Raw genomic sequence first — 20,484 nt, 5'->3', positions numbered from 1 at the left:
CATGTGGAGACAAGCGCAATAGAACACATGTCGATTCATCTATTACTTCGTCAACAGCAAAAGTATCCCATATCATCAAGGTCGAACGCACTCTTGATTTGATGGACTTGTTTTAACCCTCAAATTCTTGAGTCGGCCTTATACTGTAGAGGAAACCAGAAAACCCTCAAGCCCAGTTCAAGAATAAGCCTGTGGAAAGTTACTTCTTCAAAAGCAAAAGTATCGCATATCATCTCTTCTCCATTTGCTTCTCCTTATCCTTGTTGCTGTTTACGACATAAGGAGAAGGAGAACAATCAACCGGAAGCCGAAGTCGAACCTCCGATCCAAGTTGCTTGCTTGGAAGTCTGATTGCTTACCTTGTCTGTTACCTCTTTTGGCAAATCTCCTAGCTCGGCGACTTGGGGGATTCCTACTATAGGGTTTTGTATCGCACTTGACCAAGCCCGAAACTACAAGTAAGCTTCAAGTGAAATTGATACATTACCTTGTGCATCTTCATCGGTTAAAGATACCACCCCTGGATGGAGGAAAAGTACTTCTAGAGAAGATGCCACATCTACGTATGAGATAGATAAGGCAAGTGAAAATGGTACCACACTTCGGTACTTAGAAGTTTCGTGATTACTCAATGGCTTGGATCTTGCAAGTCCCCAACCGAGAAGCTTCCCTCACTCGGGAACTTAGGGGAGCACTGTTTGTACCATACTTGACCAATCCCGAAACTACTGAGCACCGGTCAACGTTATACCGTCAAGGACCCAGAAGCGTTTCCCTACAACCAGGAGGCCAATCACAGCGCGACACGTGTTGACATCAGAAGCCAATCATAGTGCGACACGTGTCAACATCAGAAGCCAATCACAACACGACACGTGTCAATGTCAGAATGAAACTAGAAACTCTCTTCTATAAATAGAGATCATTCTCTCACAATATTTCCTAATGTCATTTGTACTAAATCATTCACTAGTACTCACTAAAGAAGAGCTTGAACCTATGTACTTGTGTAAACCCTTCACAATTAATGAGAACTCCTCTACTCCGTGGACGTAGCCAACCTGGGTGAACCACGTACATCTTGTGTTTGCTTCCCTGTCCCTATTCATTTACATACTTATCCACACTAATGACCGGAGCAATCTAGCGAAGGTCACAAACTTGACACTTTCTGTTGTACCAAAGTCCTCACTGATTGTGTGCATCAACATGATCATTCAAACACAAATGCACCATTGGGTTCTTTAAGCCCTAAAAGTCATGATTTTGGTTTTGGAGGAGGTGGCTATTCTCATGCTTATTTCCCAGGAGTAAATAATGGTGGGAGTGATCAAAGCAGGCTTGGAAGTCTTGATTTGGTTCAACAAGTTCCTATGTTTGCACTATGGAATGACTAATCAATGTGTTTAATTAGCATAATTAAGGAACACAAATTAGTCTCGAGGGAATTGGTTAATTTGTGGTGGAATTAATCAGCTAGTTTGGTTAGATGGTAGAAGTAAAAAAATTTGACATGGAAGTCCTAGTGGGTTGATGTTTTGGTGCGACATCGTATTAACTGTAATATTGTTTAGAAGAACAAATGAACTAAAATTAGTGGTGATGTTAAATTTGATGTCATAATAGAAAAGCTACATATCGTCCTGTGATCTGGCTATAAAATCTGGCAGCTGATTTCAGCCCCATTAATTTCTGAGCACAACATTGTCAAAAATGTCCCTTGAGGTAACTCCAACCAAATACGTTTTGGTTTAGTTTAGTTGTTTACCTACCAAATACGTCTGCTGTCACCTGAGGTAGCTCCTCAAAGTTTGTAAATTCTTGTTTCTTTAAATCGAAAATGTGTCACTTGGGGACAACATTATCCAAAATATGTTTTATACTATGAGTAAGTTTAAATTTATCGCCAAGTTGTAGCAATAGTCTGAGAGTTATATCACGAGTTTAGGTTTGGTCACTAAACTCAAATAATAGTTGATAACATTCTCAAAGTAAAAATATCATCCAACAACAACCACAACAACAACAACAACAATAACAAAAAAGTATTATTCTACTAAGTGGGGTTGGTTTTATGAATTTTAGAACGTCACTGTGTTTGATTTTGTTTTATGTTTTCCGTTAGATCCAAGTTGTCTAAGTCTTTTTCCAAGTCTTCCTCTACCCCTTTGGCTTGAGCCTCTATCTAGTAATCACATCTACTAGCAGGAGCGTCTATAGGTCTTCATTTCACAATTCCAAATCACCTTAACCAATTTTTTCTCATCTTATCTTCACTTTCAACTACTCTTAATTTACCTCGAATATCCTCGTTCCTAATCTCATTCTCTCTCATGTGCCCACAGATCCAACGAAGCACTCTCATCTTCGCTACACTAAAAAAATATCTTCCAAGAGTTAAAAACTGAAATATCTCACCAGGTAGATGTGCCAAACAAACCATTGGGTTGTTAATGGGTAACTGTCAAGACCCGTTTAATTTGATAACACCGTAATATAGAGGTGATATTGGTAGTGGTGATGATAGTGTAAGGTGAATTCATATAAATAAGACTTAATGGTAACTCATTAAATCAGGGATGACCAGTGCAGAAATGAAAAAGGTCTGTTTTGAATGAGAGTCTCTCACAGTAAAAATTACGAATTCGTTTGTCAGACCTCTGCTAAAGTTGCTGTTAGCTTAATCGTAAATGATGACATGGCAAATGTAGAACCTATATTTTGTTGATGTAGATATCATGTTTGAGCAATGTGGATAAGAAACAAATACTTTTATTATTTGTAAAATTTGAAACTAATAAAAATTTTATATAATTAAAGACAAAATATTCTCAATTTGGGCCTCCCCACCTTCGTTCCCATTGTCACTCCGCCACTCTCGATGTAATTTATCCTACTAAAGTTCATCACTTAACAAAGTTGAGGTGGTAAAATATAATTTATCTTACTAAAATTCATCATTTAATAAAAGTAAGAAAAAACTTAATTAACCAATTGTAATAACACTTATGCAAGTAGCTTGTAGATGAAGTATTTAAGCGTATCTACTAATTACTTAATTTTAATTGCAATGAAGAAACAGTAAATTTCTTTTTTGGGGTTGAAAAATGGGGCTGAAAACAAAAGCCCAAACAAAACTAGATCCGAACATTCTCAAGTCAATCATCACAAACAAAACTAACTGAACGAGAAGGAGAATTATCAAAGTAAATTTTCTTTTCTAAATCTAAATCAAGACTATAGTTTGCTAAACTATCCGCCACAAAATTCTTTTCTCTGTAGACATTCCGAATGTGGAGCAAAAAATATTCACTAAGCGACACGTGGACTTTTGGACATGAGAGGACAAAAATACCCTTGAGACATACCGGGATTCCTACGTGCGAGCAGTGGCAATCATCTTTCAACCAAATTATAACCAAAAAACTTACCAAAGGCCGGTTACCCACTAGGGCTGGCCATGCCTTTTATTTTCTGTTTTTGCTACCATTTTCTTCCCCTTTTATGACATTCAAATAGCTAGTTAATTAGGTTATTATTATTTGCTAATTAACTAGCCAATTATTTCCATAACCCCCCAAAATAACTAGCCCATTATCTCCATAACCTCCCAAAATAACTCATCCTTGGCCTAATGGCCGGCCACACCCTTCCTCTCCTATATATTGGTTCCCATTTTCACCAAACACTAATTCCAATTCTCTTACAAAAAATCTCAAATACTCTAAACACTATTTCTCTCTAAAATTATAACTTTAGCATCGGAGGTTCTTCGGCCAAAGCCCCCCCCATTCATCGTGGGCGCGTGAGGCTTTTGGCCTTAACCTAAGGTGCTAGTTGTTTTGTAGGTGCAAAATCGTCCAAGATTGAGAAGGAGAAAATTTGCATCCACAAATTGGTGCTTTCATTGAGAGTTGAAATCCATACTCGTAGAAGACTCTCGCACAAAAAGGTTTTTTTTTTCTCTCTATTTTCTAGTCCATTTGAATATTTTTCATATGTTTTTATTATTAGAATTTTTTACTTGCGAAGGTTCTTTGATAAAACGTATAAAGAAAGTATAATGGCTAGAAATTTAGAAAATACCATAAGTGAAAATTCGAATACTCAAGAAATGGGATTGCGGAGATCCGTGAGGCAAAATGCGACAATAGGTGGAGCGGCACCACCACCACGAGTTTCCACCATGGGAACCACCGTGGTGGCTACTTCGGTAGCCACTCGTGGCGAGGTCCATGGTGCCTTCACCACGGCCTGAGCCGTGCCATCCAAGGCTCACGGTACCAAGGCCACGACCCAAGCCGTGACATCCAAGTTTACGTGGACCCAAGCCCAAGCCTCGCATTCACATGCACCACGCATTGAGCAGGCTGCTCCCGTGATCCAGCCTGTTCCAGCGATCCAGCCTGCCCCAGTGATCCAGCCTGCCCCCGCAACCCAGCCTGTTCTCATGGTTTCCCAAGCTGCCAAAGTCGGCCCGAGACAATCTTAACCATCCGGACCAATCATCAAGGCTAGGGCATTTTCACCACATTTCTCCGCAGATTTGACATTCACCAACTCAAATCTCGCACTTGGAGTCAACCACCCTTCTATTGTTCAAGGAAGGGAATTCCATCCAAGTTTTTCCAATCCGAATGGAGAACAAAACTTGTCCCGACAAGTCATAGAATTGGCGAGCGCCCTTGTGCAACAAACAACCTTGGTGAATCAACTTTTGCAACGCACTGAGATGCAATGCGCCCACGATGAAGTATCCCGAAGTACAACAAGGGCAGACAAGGAGCCTCTTAAGCAGCGTCCTGGAAAGCAGCCGCTCAACCAATCACAAGTCGAGCATTCAAACAGCGCACACTCTCGATTGGGCCTCCGAGATAGCGTATACTCTAGTCTTAGCACGCGGAGGAACGTGCACTCTCGATTAGGCCCACGGGCAAATATACATTCACGGTTGAGGCCACTCTTTGACAATCAACATGGGCAACCTTCCAAGCAAAGCATTCATTCGCGATTAGGCCCGCAAGGAGTATCCTCCACATCACATCGGAGCAGGCAGCCAGACAAACGGAAGGAAACAATCTTTCAATCCAGCTCTAGTTCAACTGGTAGCCTGCAAAGAAACCCTTCGCATGCTAGGAATCTATCTCATACATTGCAGCCACGATATAGACGAGCCGAGTGTGAAGAAGAGCAGCCTAGACCAGCAAGTAAAGACCAGGGGTAGCTAAAGGCTCCGCTACCCCAACAAAAACAAATCCAAGAAGAGGTAGAAAGGCTTTTCAATGAACGGATGCGTGATTTTTGACGCAACGAAATGGTTGATTAAGCACTAAGGCGAGATATGACCAATATATGTAGGTCACCTTTCACGGATGAGATCGAGCAGACAAAGCCTTCACACAAGTTTAGCATGCCGCACTTCACATCTTTCAAAGGAGACGGGGATCCTGAAAGACACTTGAAGCATTACAGAAGTGCGATGGTCCTTTATCGGAATAATGACGCCCTTATGTGCAAAATATTCTCCACTACTTTACAAGGTGAGGCACAAGATTGGTTTCATACCTTGCCAGCATGATCCATCCAGAATTTTAAAGATATTTCCTTGGTTTTCACCAAAGAATACTTATCTTATCTTTCGACCAAGAAAAAGTCCGATCACTTGTTCAACGTAAAGAAAAACCCCAAAAAGAGTCACTTCGTGATTACGTGAAGAGATTCAAAGAAGAGAAGGTGAAGATCGTCTGATGCGATAACTCGATAGCAAGTGCAGCCTTCCAAAAAGGACTCCCAGCAGACCACCCACTGTTCAGAGAAATGATCATGAAAGAAGACCTAACTCTAGCAGATTCCTTTGCTTTGGCAGAGAAGCATGCACTTTGGGACAAGGCTCGACAAGCAAAAAAGGCGCCCGAACAGCCTCGAAAAGAGTTGGCAGCTGCTTAAAGGAAGGATGATGGAAAACAGCCCAACAAGGGCAGGCAGGAGATAATGCGTAGAGACTGACTTACGACTAGAGGAGGCCCGATAAACAAAAGCTATTCTAAGTTCTCAATTCCGATTCATCAAATCCTTCGTGATATCAAGAATGAACCATGGTTCAAGTTGCCAAAATAATAAAAAAGAGTTACTTCCAAGTTGGACCACACCAAGTATTGCGCATTCCACCAAGGTCCTGGTCACACAACTGACAACTGCTACACTTGGAAGAACTACCTAGAGAAGCTCATGAAAGAAGGCAAAGTCGATAGATACTTGGATAAGCCAGCTGCGCAGCCTAAAAGGAATGCAAGCAGAGATGAGGAGCCACCGACTAAGATGATTCGAATCAATGGCATTTTCGCCGAATCCGAGCACTTGGGGGCCACTAATAACTTCAAAAAGAGGAAGATCCAGTAGGCTTTACTAATTTCACAAGTTCAAGCAGTCGATACCCAACCTGGACCTGTTATTGGTTTCACGGAACAGGATGCGAAAGGAGTCGATTTCCCACACGACGATGCACTAGTAGTATCTGTCCAACTAGCCTATGCTATAGTCGACAGGATAATGGTTGACAATGGAAGTGCAGTCAACCTACTTCAATTTTCGGTCATTCAGAAGATGGGCCTAGAAAGTACAATCATACACCGGGCAGAGGTATTTACTGGATTCAATGGACACACGTCAACTACCATCGGCCATATCACACATGACGTGAAAACACCGCCAGTCGTCTCAAAGCAAACGTTCACGATCATAAGCGATCCATCTCCCTATAATGGGATTCTTGGGAGACCTTGGTTGATCAAGTTGGATGCCGTCACTTCCGTCAAGTATCAAAAAATCTGATTTCGCATCCTGGGAGGGGGAATCGGAGAGATCAAGTCTGACCAGGTTTCATCTCGATAGTGCACTGTGCAAATGTTGAAAGAATCAAAGAAGAAGACCTTTACCCCCGTAGAGGTTACCGAAGTCCAAAAGGACAAAGAGACTACTGATAGGAGCATATTTATACGACTGAGTTAGCTTGTTCTCATGCATTTATGTTGTTATTTCTTAGTTAATTATGTATTTTAAGCTATTTTCGTGTGTTTGTAGGTCCATAGGCCTTATGAAGCAATAAGATGCATTTTGGTGCATTTTGGAGCAGTTTTGGGCTTGGAATGAGGTGGATGGATGAAATTGAAGACTAAAGAGGCTATGCATGTGTTAAAGAGAAAGAAGAATTAATGTAAAAAGGACAAAGAGCTCAGCCACAAAGGGGTGTCACTCCACTATTCACCTTTCCATCATTGCCGTGCACCACCATTGCACTCCCTTTGGATTCCTATGACGTGCATCATCATCCATGTTCCCTCCATTGACTCATTTGTTGCATCATTCCACCTCCCTTTCCTTTCTCTACCATGTGCACAATCATTCATGTTCCCTAGCTGCAACACCACTCCATTTTACCCCCCCATGCTTTGCATCATCACTTCACTTTCACCTTTGAATCATTTCAAACACCACTCATTGCACTCAATTGCTACACCATTCCTTGTTCCCTCCATCATTTCAGATTCATGCTTCATTACATTGAATCATTTTGCTACACCATTCCTTGTTCCCTCTATCATTTCAGATTCATGCATCATTACATTGAATCATTGCACTCAATTGCTACACCACTCCATGTTCCCCTCCATTTCCATGCACTTCCTCTATAAAAGGAAGTGTGCGTAACATAAATTTAGTTCATACTTTGTTAAATCATTTACTCCCATTTCAACACAACCTTCATCCAAACACATCCATTCATCTTCACATCCATTCTTCCATACAAACAAACCTTCAAACACTCACCAACACCTTGTGCCGTAGCAAAGGAAGGGAAGGAAAGTGCTTGGACGTGCTTGCTGTCCAACTTGGATCGTTAGAGCGTTTAGGTGTTTTCTTTCTTTTGTTTCTAATGTTTAAATTCATTTCCTATCGTTTTGTTGTAAATATGAGTGGCTAAACCCCTATTGGCTAGGAGTGATTTCAAAGCCATGATTATGTGTGTAATATAATTTGATAAATTCCAGTTATGAACTCTTGAATCGTGAATGCAATTGGCTTAACTATTTGATTGATAACTTATTTGTATTTGTTAATTAAGGGTCGACACTTAATTGGCATGCATAAATCCGTTGCTAGAATATAAGGAAGTTTCACATAATCGTTACAAACTTACATTCATATGTAGTGAAGGTCGCTTATAAACGATCGCGTTAAGTTCAATTCCTAGCATGAGTGACATGATGTCATAGTTGCAAGTGCTTTGTCAATGCTTATGATTTTCATTAAACGTAATGATCTTTGATTGTATCTCTATTATGATGTCATGTAGGGAACTTTAGAAGAATGTTTTGGGTTGTCGAATGATGTCATCCAATCCAATAAAACAAGGAAAATCTGAGAGTTAACTAGTGATGTCACGGTTAATTTGGAGCATTGTTGTTCATAATTCAATGAAGTAGTAACTGGAAATCGAGTTGTTTGCATACATATCATGTGTGGAGAAAAAGCCTCTAGCTATCCCATCCATCATCTTATTTCTCAAATTTGTTTTACAATCTGTCTAGTTTTTCATACTTGTTTGTTTGTTTCAACTTCGTCCAAAACTCAATCTCCCTTTACTTTAGTGTGTCTAATTAGTTATAATCTGTTTTAATTTGTGTTTTTAAATGTTTTGATTCAAGTAAAAGTCAATTTTCGTCCAAAGTCATTCCTAGTGTCTAGTTTAAGTTTATTTAGTTGTTTTAAGTTGTTTTGAGTATTTTAAGTTGGCTTTGAGTCTTGTGAGTCTTGTTAAGTATTTTTAAGTTTAGTTTTATGTTTTTGAGTCAGTTTAGAGGTTATTAGCAAGCCCTCCTAATCCCCAGTCCAGAACGATCCCTACTTATACTTATACTACAGTTGTCAAAAGAGGGTTAAATTTGTGTGTTAAGTTAATTTTCGCATCAACTACCAAATAGCAATTACAGCAGGAGGATCGAGAATATGGCGCCCAAGCAGATGAGATAGGATGGAAACCCGAAGAGGACGCCGAAAACATCATTCTTGATCCCCAGTAGCCGGAAAAGACGGCTAAAATTGGCTCACGACTAAGCCCAGCCGAAAAGGAGGAACTCACTATTTTCCTTAGAGAAAATCGAGATATTTTCGCATGGTCAGCATCTGACATGCTTGGTATTGATCCCAATGTGGCTTGCCACAAGCTGCACGTTGATCTCACTGCCAAACCAGTAATCCAAAAAAGAAGACATTTTGCACTCGAAAGGGTAGCGATCATTGAGGCGGAAATCGACAAGCTATTGGAGGCCGGATTCATAGAAGAGGTAGCACACTCAGCATGGCTTGCTAATGTCGTACTGGTCATGAAGAAAGAGAAGGGCAAATGGAGGGTTTGAGTAAACTATACTGACCTCAACAAAGCATGCCCAAAAGATCCTTATCCTGTCCCCCGGATTGATATATTAGTAGATTCAACTTCTAAGAACCAGCTGCTCAGCTTTTTAGACGCGTACTCTGGCTACAATCAAATTGCCATGTATGAGCCCGACAAGGAGAAGACCGCGTTTGTGATAGAGCGAGGCACCTACTGCTATAAAGTCAAGCCCTTTGGCCTAAAAGACGCGGGAGCCACTTACCAAAGGCTAGTAAATATGATGTTCAAAAAACAAATTGGGGTAACCACGGAGGTCTATGTTGACGATATCATGGTAAAGGGCAAGCAGCGATCAGATCATATTTGCAATTTGGCAGAAACTTTCAATATCCTTAGAAAGTACAAGATGAAGCTCAACCCTACCAAATGCACGTTTGGAGTATCTTCAGGTCGATTCCTAGGGTACTTAGTAACTCAACGAGGAATTGAAGCACATCCCAAGCAAACACGAGCAATCCTAAAGATGAAGTCTCCAACTACCTTGAAGGAGATCCAAAGCTTGACCGGATGAACAGCTGCTCTCAACCGTTTCCTCTCATGATCCACCGACCGATGCAAGCCTTTCTTCAAAGCTATCAAGAGGGCATAAAGAGACAAATGGGATGAAGAATGCGAAAAAGCTTTCCAAGACTTGAAGAATTATCTCACATCACCTCCCTTACTATCCAAGCTGGAAGCAGCTGAGGATTTATACATTTATTTGGCAGTTTCCAAAGTAGCAGTGAGCTCTACCCTCATACGAGAAGAGCTGGGGGCCAAATTTTGGCGTTAGTTGTTGTGGCTCAGAAGCTCACACCATACTTTCAAGCTCATACAGTCATTGTCATGACTCAGTATCCCTTACAATCAATATTACATGGTCTAGATGCTTCTCAACGAGTGATGAAATAGGCATTGGAACTTGGCCAATATGGTTTAGTTTTCTGACCTCGCACAACGATAAAGGCCCAAGCCTTGGCAGACTTCGTAGTGGAATTCATGCCTAGCCTAGGCAACGCAACAGAGCGGCCCAACGACACCCCAGAAGCAGCCGAGAGTACCTTAGCCACACTTGCTCCATCCAATAAAGATTTCTAGAATTTGCATGTCGACGAAGCATCCAACTATAAAGGCTCGGGAGCAAGCGTAGTTCTTGTTACTCCAGACGGTTCAATGCTCGAGCAAACGATCACTCTAGGTTTCAAAGCATTCAATAACGAAGCAGAGTACGAGGCTCTACTAGCAGGTTTCCGAATGGCAAAAGATTTGGTGATGAAGAAACTCGCGATTCATTCTGATTCCCAACTAATCACCAGCCAGACTACTGGGGAATACACGGCAAAACACCCAAGGATGGCACAATACCTAGATAAAGTACGCCAGCAGCTTGAGGCATTTCAGACTTACACTTTCACTTAAGTTCCGTGGGCAAACAATGCCCATGCAGATGCACTAGCTGGTTTAGGCTCCGCCCTTGACCACCAATTTAAACGCTCAATTCCGGTGGAATATCTAGACAAGCCAAGCATAGAGATGGAGCTGATAGTCGAAGTGTCACAGGTTAGTGTGACACCCACCTGGCAAAGTTCAATTATAGACTACCTGGTCAATGGCAAATTACCCACATAAAGATTGGAGTCAAGGAAGCTCTAAATTAAGTCGGCACACTACTATATGTGGAATGGCATTCTCGTCCGAAGGTCCTACATTGGGCTACATCTTCGTTGCCTAGCACGTCCCAATGACTTGAAGGTTCTAAGTTCAATCCATGAAGGCGTTTGTGGGAATCACTCTGGAGGTTGATCCTTAGCCCAAAAGGCTCTTAACGCAGGCTATTATTGGCCTACCATGCACCAAGATGCTAAGGAGTTAGTACAAAAATGTGACCGCTGCCAATGTTATAAACCAGTACCAGCATTACCTGCTAGTGAGCTACACCCGCAAACGAGTCATTGGCCATTCATGCAATGGGCAATCGACTTGGTAGGGCCTATGCCGCCTGTTACGGAGGGCAGATGAATAATGATCGTGGCAACCGACTACTTCACCAAATGGGTAGAAGCAAAACCTATGACGACCATAACTCAGACGGACGTAGAGCACTTCATATGGAGGAACATCATTTGCCGATTTGGCATCCCTCAGTCCATCGTCACCGACAACGGCTCGTAATTTGTGGGAAAAGATTTGGCGAAGTTCTTCCAAAAATACGGCATCAAACAACACATGTCCACACCAAGATATCCTCAAGGCAATGGGCAGGCCGAAGCATCCAACAAGACGATCCTCGACTGCCTCAAGAAATCCCTCACGGACAAAAAGGGAAAATGGCCAGATGAGCTCCCTGGATGTTTATAGGCATATCGCACCACAAAAAGATGATCAACCGGTGAAACTCCTTTCTCTTTGGCGTTTGGTTCGGAAGAAATCATTCCTCCCAAAATCATCGTGCGAAACATCAACACTCTATTGCCAAGTATTGAGCAGAACAGTAAAGAGATGGCCACAAATTTAGATTTGGCAGAAAAGAGGCGCGAACAGACCATCATCCGCATCGCAGCCTACTAGCAGCAGCTTCTTTCCAGCTACAATAAAAGGGCCAAGATCCGGCAGTTTTAACACGGAGATTTGGTCCTAAGAAAGGCCTTCATCATTGCTCGTAAAGAGGGCTCGAAAAAGATGGATCCCATATGGGAAGGTCCTTACAAGATCATCAAAGTAGGGGGTAAGGGTAACTACACCCTTGCTACCATGAATGATAAAGAGATCAAGAAGCAATGGAACACCTACAATTTGAGGAAATACCACGTGTGACTTTTCACTACATCAAGACCCGAAAACTCAAGCGGCTTAACGGGCACCACCTCGTAAGCCGATGACTATCCAATCATCATGCAGTCTTTTACAGCCAAGTTATTCATTTATTTTGTTTATTTTCCAATAAAGAATTTAGAAGTAATTTTGTAACTTGGCTCGATTACATGTCTATAACAACTTATCTTTTCCTGCACTTCAAAAAGAAGATCGCACCCTCCTTTGGGATTTACTGCAGGAATTGCACCCCCCGAGGGACCAACTACGTTTTCCAAGGCGGGAGGATAAACTCAACACTCCGAATATCCAGACGTGGATGAGCCTAGCTGCCCTAGTATAACTAGGTGCATGATGGCTTGTGCTGGGATTCCTAGAAGTAGCCACAATGGTCTTTTTCAAGGCTTAGCTATTTAAAGGATTATGGGTCTATTGGCCTAATCCGCAGGGAACCGGGCCCTAGAGACAGAGGGGGCACATTACGCAGCACACCTAACGGACGGCTGCCCTGGAAACCTAAAGCTGCTACCGAGTACACTAAGGTAGCCTACGGATTTCCAGAAGATTGCCTACGGCTTGCCCTTCGAGCAGTAGAATCATGCTAGATTTATGCAACCACACATTCTTGTGAAAGGTTAAACAAGTTAGCGTGCACACGCGAAGATTTTATCCACTGCCAACATGCTACGGAGTCGATAAGCTTCACCTTTGCCAAACGCAGAACAACCTACAATAAGTCCTAAAGTGTTATGATACTTGCTACACCTACGGAATTGGAAAGAGCCAAGGATAACTAGCCAAGTGGTAATGCGGATTCGTCTGCTTCTGTAAGTGAGGCATCCGGCTGCCAACCCTATGGCTAATAACTTTACGAAAGTTCTACACCAACACTTATAGCTGCGTAGGCTATGTGGGCTTGTCTGCTTATAGAAAAGTAGCACACCTGCCACTAGCCTATAAGGTCTAAAGGTTAGGGCATGGACAAAAAAAGAAGCAAAGATGGGAAAAGCAAAAGAAGCAAGTTTATTAAATTTTATAGCAAAATTGATAAACAACAAGCAAATACCGAAGAAGTTCAAGCAAAAGAAACAAAGGAAAGAAAAGGAAATCCTAAAAGCTACCTAGAAGACTACTCTTCAATAGCTTGGACATCTCCCAACTGCTCGGTCGTTACACCTTCAGCAGCCTTGGTGTTTTCAGCAGCGGTGTCCTTCTACTCTTTACCCTCGACTGCTCTAGCCTGGGTATTAACTCCTCCAACTATTTCATCGATAGAAGACTCAAAATTAAAAGCAAGTAAGTATTTTGGAGAAATAGAGAATGTCTCGAAGTCTTTACCAGAAAACTCAAAGTTAGACGGTCGCCCATAGAGATGATCTACATAGCCTAACTCGTAGAAATCGGCTTGATTCTGAATAAGCGAAGCCTCGAAACCATCATTCTCACTCTTCAACTGCTCATTCTCCTCAAGCAGGCAAGCACGAACCTGCTGCAACTCCTCAATTTCCTTCTTCAGATTGTCGTTGGTCTTCAAAACACCTTGAAGTTCCGATACTTGAGGCTCAAGCCCGTCAACAACCTTTTTAAAGTGGATCACTTAGTTGTAAGTGGCAATCAATTCTTCATCCTTTACATAAGCAGCGGAGCGAAATTCAGAGATGGAACGCTCAAGATCTTGAATCTGAGGTATGTAACGCTCGATTTCTTTCTCTGCACTTTTATACTTTATTTGGATCGCATCAAGCCTAGTCTTCAAATCCATGATCTCTTGGCAAGCGGCCTCAAGCTACAGAGAAGTGGGGGCAGAAGTATTAGATTCCTTCAAAGCAGCAAGCTCAGATTCCAATTTCTTGATTTTTTTCGGCCGATGAGTAAGCTTCGGCAGCCATAGTTCTTGCCATCTCTTTAGCAGCCTTGGTATCCTCTTGGTCAAGGAACATAGACTCGGCTGCCAGAATTGTTGTTTTCTGCATCATGGCTAGCAGAGCAGTCTTCCTATACTCGGGTGTGTGCTTCGCAAAAAGACTCGGACCAACAATCTCTTTGACGCCATCAATAAACTTGGCACATACATCCATGTCTTCAAGAAGATCTGGTTTCAAAAGCGCACAAATCTGAGCAGCTTCCCCAGAAACGGCATTGGCGGATTCTTCAAGCCTGCCTGAACGAGCAATTTTATTCTTATCAGCAGACGAGTTGGTTGCAGCAGCAGAAGAAGCAGTTTTTGGCGCCACTTTAGTAGACAGGGGCACCTTACCACTCTTCATAGTAGTAAGCCTCTTCAAGGGTAAGCCAGGCTTAGCCTCAGACGGACGCTTCGGCTCAGTACCAAAGGCACGAAGGAACTTTTACGTTTTTTCAACAATCGAGCTAGCAGCTTTCGAAGCAATAGGCGTTACCGGCATAAATGTAGCAGTTCGTTCTTTCTCGCCCTTAGAGGAAGTAAGGTCAATCACAATCTTAGGAACAGCTGGAGAATCCCCACGAGCAGTATTCGTTTTCTTCTCAGCAGACGCTTCTTGAGCAGGCTGGAATGTTTCTTTTTCCCACCTTCATTGATAGTAGGCTTCATCACAGTGATAGGACGAGCCATCACGTCTGCCTTGATCCGTTTTATTTCTTCTTTTAGGGGCAGCCCACCTTTTTCCCTACGAAGAGGACTAAGCAGCCAATGCCACTCACGATACTCGGAAGGGATTCCCAGAGCGACATGTACCTTTTTCATGTCTGGAGAAACCCTAGGAGTTGAGCCAAATTCCGAATCTAAAAAAAAAAAAAACAACGGAAGACAATCAGAAAATTGAAGAATAATTTGGCACTAAAGCAAAACAGCAGTCTGCTTACCAGATATGAAGACCGTTGGTACACGCAGCTCAGGGGAAGAATCAGATTCCCATTCTCCACTATCTCCAAAGTCTCTCTGGCCCAATCATGATCTCCTTTGCTCGAATTATCAAAAAGCTTATGATGAGTTCGCAGTTGCCCAACTCCATCAATGCGACCTATGCCAAAGAAATACCAAAATTCGTTGGTGGTTAGTCCCAAGTCAAAGAATTGGTTCAAATTGTGGAACCCCACCATCACTCGGACCGCATTCGGGGAACATTGGGCAGGCGCACATTTCATGGAGCAGAGCACTTCTTGGAAGAAACACGGCATAGGGAAAGTAAACCCTAACACAAAATAGTAAGGATGGAACTTGATAGCTCTCCAAGTTCCACTGCACGGTTCCCGACTGCTACCATCCTTAACTCGCCTCACACACACTCCCGATGGAATGGCATGCCAATACGCTTCAAGAAAATCTCTAAAGAAATCATCGGAGCTAATCTTGAGGTGAGCAGCTTTGAAGTAGCCAACCTTGCTCAAAGACCTGCCTTGACGATACAACGGGGGCACACCATCATCATTCTTGTGGCTCGAGGAAGACATGCTTGAAAATTCTACAAAAGCACAAGGAAGATTTGTTAGAGAGTGGTTTTCAAAAAAAAAAAAAAAAAAAAAAAAAAAGGAGAAGAAGCAAAAAAAAAAAAAAAAAAAAAAATTTTAAGCCGCATGGCCCAGCTAACTTGCCAAGCCTCACGGCTTGGCTTATTCTTCTTCAACATCCGCGCCCCTACGCCCAAATCAAAGAAGCCATCCACGGCACAGCCATGCCATGGTCTCCCAAGCTATCTTCTCACGTAACCTCAACACCCTGACAAGCCATTCACAGACCCCGAGGCATCAAAAAAAAAAAAAATTTCAAGAAGACAAGAAAGGTAATTTTTTCTTACCTAGAAGCAACAAGAAGATGAAGCAAGCGATGAAAGACGATCCTTTGCACGGGCAAGTTGTAGAAGATGGCTAGAGGAGGGGGAATAAATATCCTCTAAGCTTTCTCTCACTTGTAGTGTGAAATAAGTTTCTCTAAAAAAAAGTTGATTTAAAAATCCACTTAAGGTGGACTTAAATAAACTTTTAGAGGGATTTATTTCCTTTTCCTAGAAGGATCTAATTTCCTATTAAAAGAGAGAATCATCACTAAAAAAGGGAAACAATTCAAAGTTTCCTACAACAAGAAAATCTCTACTCCTGTTACCCTCTTTTCAAGCAGCCCAACAGGTGTGGGGGCATTTGTGGAGCCAAAAATATTCACTAGGCGACACGTGGACTTTTGGACATGAGAGGACAAAAATACCCTTGAGGCATACCGGGATTCCTACGCGCGAGCAGTGGGCAATCATCTTTCAACCAAGTCAAAAGTGCCCAAAATAGGTAAAAATTTAAAACCTATTTCACCAAATCCTTTCTATAAGGTAATTCCCAAAATCTAATTTATTCTATATGTTCTATATTCCATTATTTAGCTAAATAATATATTCCTTTCATATTTCCTAAAATTGACTAATTAAGGGATTAATTACCTAATCAGTCCCTTAATTATCAATTAAACCACCAAATTACAACCAAAAAACTTACCAAAGGCCGGTTACCCACTAGGGCCGGCCATGCCTTTTATTTTCTGTTTTTTGCTACCATTTTCTTCCCCTTTTATGACATTCAAATAGCTCGTTAATTAGGTTATTATTATTTGCTAATTAACTAGCCAATTATTTCCATAACCCCCCAAAATAACTAGCCCATTATCTCCATAACCTCCCAAAATAACTCACACCCTTCCTCTCCTATATTGGTTCCCATTTTCACCAAACACTAATTCCAATTCTCTTACAAAAAATCCCAAATACTCTAAACACTATTTCTCTCTAAAATTCTAACTTTGATATCGGAGGTTCTTCGGCCAAAGCCCCCCCCCCCACCCATTCATCGTGGGCGCGTGAGGCTTTTGGCCTAAACCTAAGGTGCTAGTTGTTTTGTAGGTGCAAAATCGTCCAAGATCGAGGAGGAGAAAATTTGCATCCACACCGAATATCGCATTGCCAAGATCTTGAAAACAACTCTCGATAAGTCAAAACAAAGGGACTCAAAGGATGATTATTGCCAACAACCTTGCAACACCAAATGAATTGTGAGTGCAGAATATTATTGCACCAGTAATTTATCAGTCTGTATTCTCCATGCCATTGTAAGCGTAGCTAAATAAAGTCTCCATATCTCAACAGTGAGAATCACACCCGTGCCACAAAATTTAGAAATCCATTTACCATCAGAATCTCATAAAATACCACCTGCTCCAACAGAATTACTATTTTCCTTCTTGCAACCATCAACATTAAGCTTAAACCAATATTGAGGAGTAGCCAGCAAAGATTCAATCATATGGGTTTATGAATCTTGTGAGTGTTAGCCATCAACCATTCACGAGGATAAGTACAAATAACAACTGTAGGCTCATCAATCATTGTAAAATCATTCTTAAAATAAATGTATTTCGCCAATACCAAATAAACCAGCAAGTAACCGAAATAATAACCTCTACTCTTAATCCCTAATATGAGTGATTTAGTGGTGAGAATAAGTGAAGCCAATCATGAAAATTGATGTGCTCTGACTGTTGATTATACATTCTCAACCTCTACCAAACTTATCTTGCCTGAGGACAATCTTTAAAAACATGAGCTAGTAATTCAAAGGAACAAATGCATCTTTAACACTCAGGGTTATCAGTTATACCCGATTTCAGCCTTTGATCATTACTTAGGAGCTTATCAAGAGAAAGCACCCATAAGAAACTCTGAACTTTTTTGGAGGAATGTGAAGTTTCCAAATGAGATTCAATCGCCAATTAGGAAACCAACTAGAATTAAAGGCCAACAGATAAGCCAATTTAACAGAAAAAATTGCCATCACTAGTTCCACTCCAGATACACTTACCATCCAAAGCATAAAAACCAACTGGAATGCTAATAATTTGTTCAATGATCTCCTTTGGTAAAACAAGTAATAGTTTACCACTATCTCAACCATAATTGCAACAATAATAAGCCCGCAGCAACCTAATTGCAACAACAAAATACCACATTCAGCCCATTTGTCAGTCCAAATTTTACTGTTTTACTATTTCCAATTTTCCATAATAGTCCTTCATGAAAAAATTTTAGACCCTTCAAGAACATATTTCCAAGCGCATGAAGAGCCTACAGCAGTTTTTTATTGAGTACCTGACTCATATCACATTTAATATACTTGCCGTTAAAAACTTTTGCTCATAGACCATTTTCTCCCTCATCAATCTTCAAGAGTCCTTAGCGAGAAACGCAAAGACTTATTAAATTCCACCCCATCTAATTTCCTGTCCCTTTTCTTTCTCTCTCAATCTGTCAAACCAATTTTTTTTTCTTTGTCCTGCAGACACCATCAAAATGGAAGGTGGCAAGCTAGGATTGACAGGGTTGCTGGAAACAAAGACTTGTACCTAGGAACATTTTGTAAGTTGATTGCACCTAAATAAAAAAAAAAAAAGGGAAATCAAATTTGAGGACTTTCTAGTATGCTGTGTGTCCGTCTTATACACTAAAATGTTTTGCCATTAAATTTGAGTTTTGAATGAGAGTCTAACAGTAAAAAAATTTGGTGTGGATAGGATGCACCGCAACATAATACAATTTTGTCAATGAATCAAATATTATATCCGACTTTTTGAAATATGATTACGATGATTTTCTTGGTGTCAACTAGTTTAGGCACACAAGAAGAAGCGGCTGAGGCTTATGACATTGCAGCAATCAAGTTCAGGGGCACAAGTGCTGTGACCAACTTTGACATGAGTAGGTATGATGTGAAGAGGATTTGCTCAAGCTCCACCCTCATTCCCAGTAACGTTGCCAACCGTTTGCCGAAAGACTCAACTACGCCGGCCGCAGCGATCAAGGACTTCAACAATTCTTGTGCTTCGTCTACTTCTTCACAACCCCTTTTGGCCATCGCAAGTGGTGAACCCTCTGATGACTTGGCTGACATGATGTGGAACAATGGAGCAGAGGATCATTAAAACACAAATGCACAAGTGGGTGCTTCAAGCCCTAAAAGTCATGATTTTGGTTTTGAAGGAGGTGGCTATTCTCATGCTTATTTCCAAGGAGGAAATAATGGTGGTAGTGATCAAAGGAGGCTTGGAAGTCTTGGTTTGGTTCAACAAGTTCCTATGTTTGCACTATTGAATGACTAATCAATGTGTTTAATTAGCATAATTAAGGAACACAAATTAGTCTCTAGGAATTGGTTAATTTGTGGTGGAATTAATGTAGCTAGCTAGGTTAGATGGTAGAAGTAAAATAATTTGACATGGAAGTCCATGGGTTGATGTTTTGGTGTTACATGATTAACTGTAATCGATATTGTTTAGAAGAACAAATTAACTAAATATCACTTGAGGTAACTCCTACCGATACGTTTTGGTTTAGTTTAGTGGTATACCTACCAATACGTTTGCTGTCACCTGAGGTAACTCCTCAAAGTTTTTAAATTTTTTTCTTTAAAACGAAAATGTGTCATTTTGGAACCAACATTATCCAAAAATATGGTTTTATACCATGAGGAGTTTAAATTTTATCGCTAAGTTGTAGCAATAGTTTCAGAGTTATATCACGAGCTCAGTTTGTTAGAAATATTGATGATACGGATGCTATTCACCTACAACAAATCACAAAAGATAAATATTAGTAAATGATAATTTATGTTGACATGGTAAATTATATAAAATGATGTAATAACAACAAAATACTTATCTTTTATATGGTAGAAGCCGTTCTTCGTCGATACTTGATCAGAACAAGATTTTAGGTTGAGGTGTGTAGTCACTGTCCTTAAGAGTAGATTTCACCCCTCTAAGACAATGTCACAGTGTAGCAGGTTATGGTGCCCTACCCTACAGGATACAACAATACTTGGATTGGGTGAACAACTCGATTCTTTTCTTTGGCATATAGGAGGTGGAAATTATAATAGCATTTGAGAGAATACAAGAGATTAGGAGATAAGAGGATGGTAGGATTCTTTTCAATTAACTATTTGGGGTTTTTAGAAAAAGATTTTGAAGTTCAATAGCCAAAAAAAATATATCCAGGGAAAAAGATAGAATCTATATATATATATATATATATATATATATATATATATATATATATGATAAAATACAAAAAAGACGTGGGAGGATTAAGGAGAGGATTGATTAGGCAGCACCATGATTGTAATTCAAAGTCCATCAATTGTAATTCAAAACCATTCATTATACCTCAACGTTATAATGCATCATTTTTCAGTTTTACAAATCAAAACTGAAATTAGGAATAAAAAAA

At 40.8% G+C, this 20,484-nt stretch overlaps 1 protein-coding gene across 1 annotated transcript; it reads left to right on the top strand.

Moving 5' to 3' along the window:
- Positions 1-18,842: 18,842 nt before the first annotated feature.
- Positions 18,843-19,178, top strand: LOC139193398 (AP2-like ethylene-responsive transcription factor AIL1). The gene has a single exon (XM_070816395.1). The coding sequence runs from the start codon at positions 18,843-18,845 to the stop codon at positions 19,176-19,178; it is 336 nt and encodes a 111-aa protein (XP_070672496.1).
- The last annotated feature ends 1,306 nt before the right edge of the window (positions 19,179-20,484 follow it).

This window comes from Malus domestica, chromosome 17, assembly GCF_042453785.1.
Source record: "Malus domestica chromosome 17, GDT2T_hap1".
NCBI classification, from domain to species: domain Eukaryota; kingdom Viridiplantae; phylum Streptophyta; class Magnoliopsida; order Rosales; family Rosaceae; genus Malus; species Malus domestica.
This window is presented reverse-complemented; position numbering and strand designations above follow the sequence as displayed.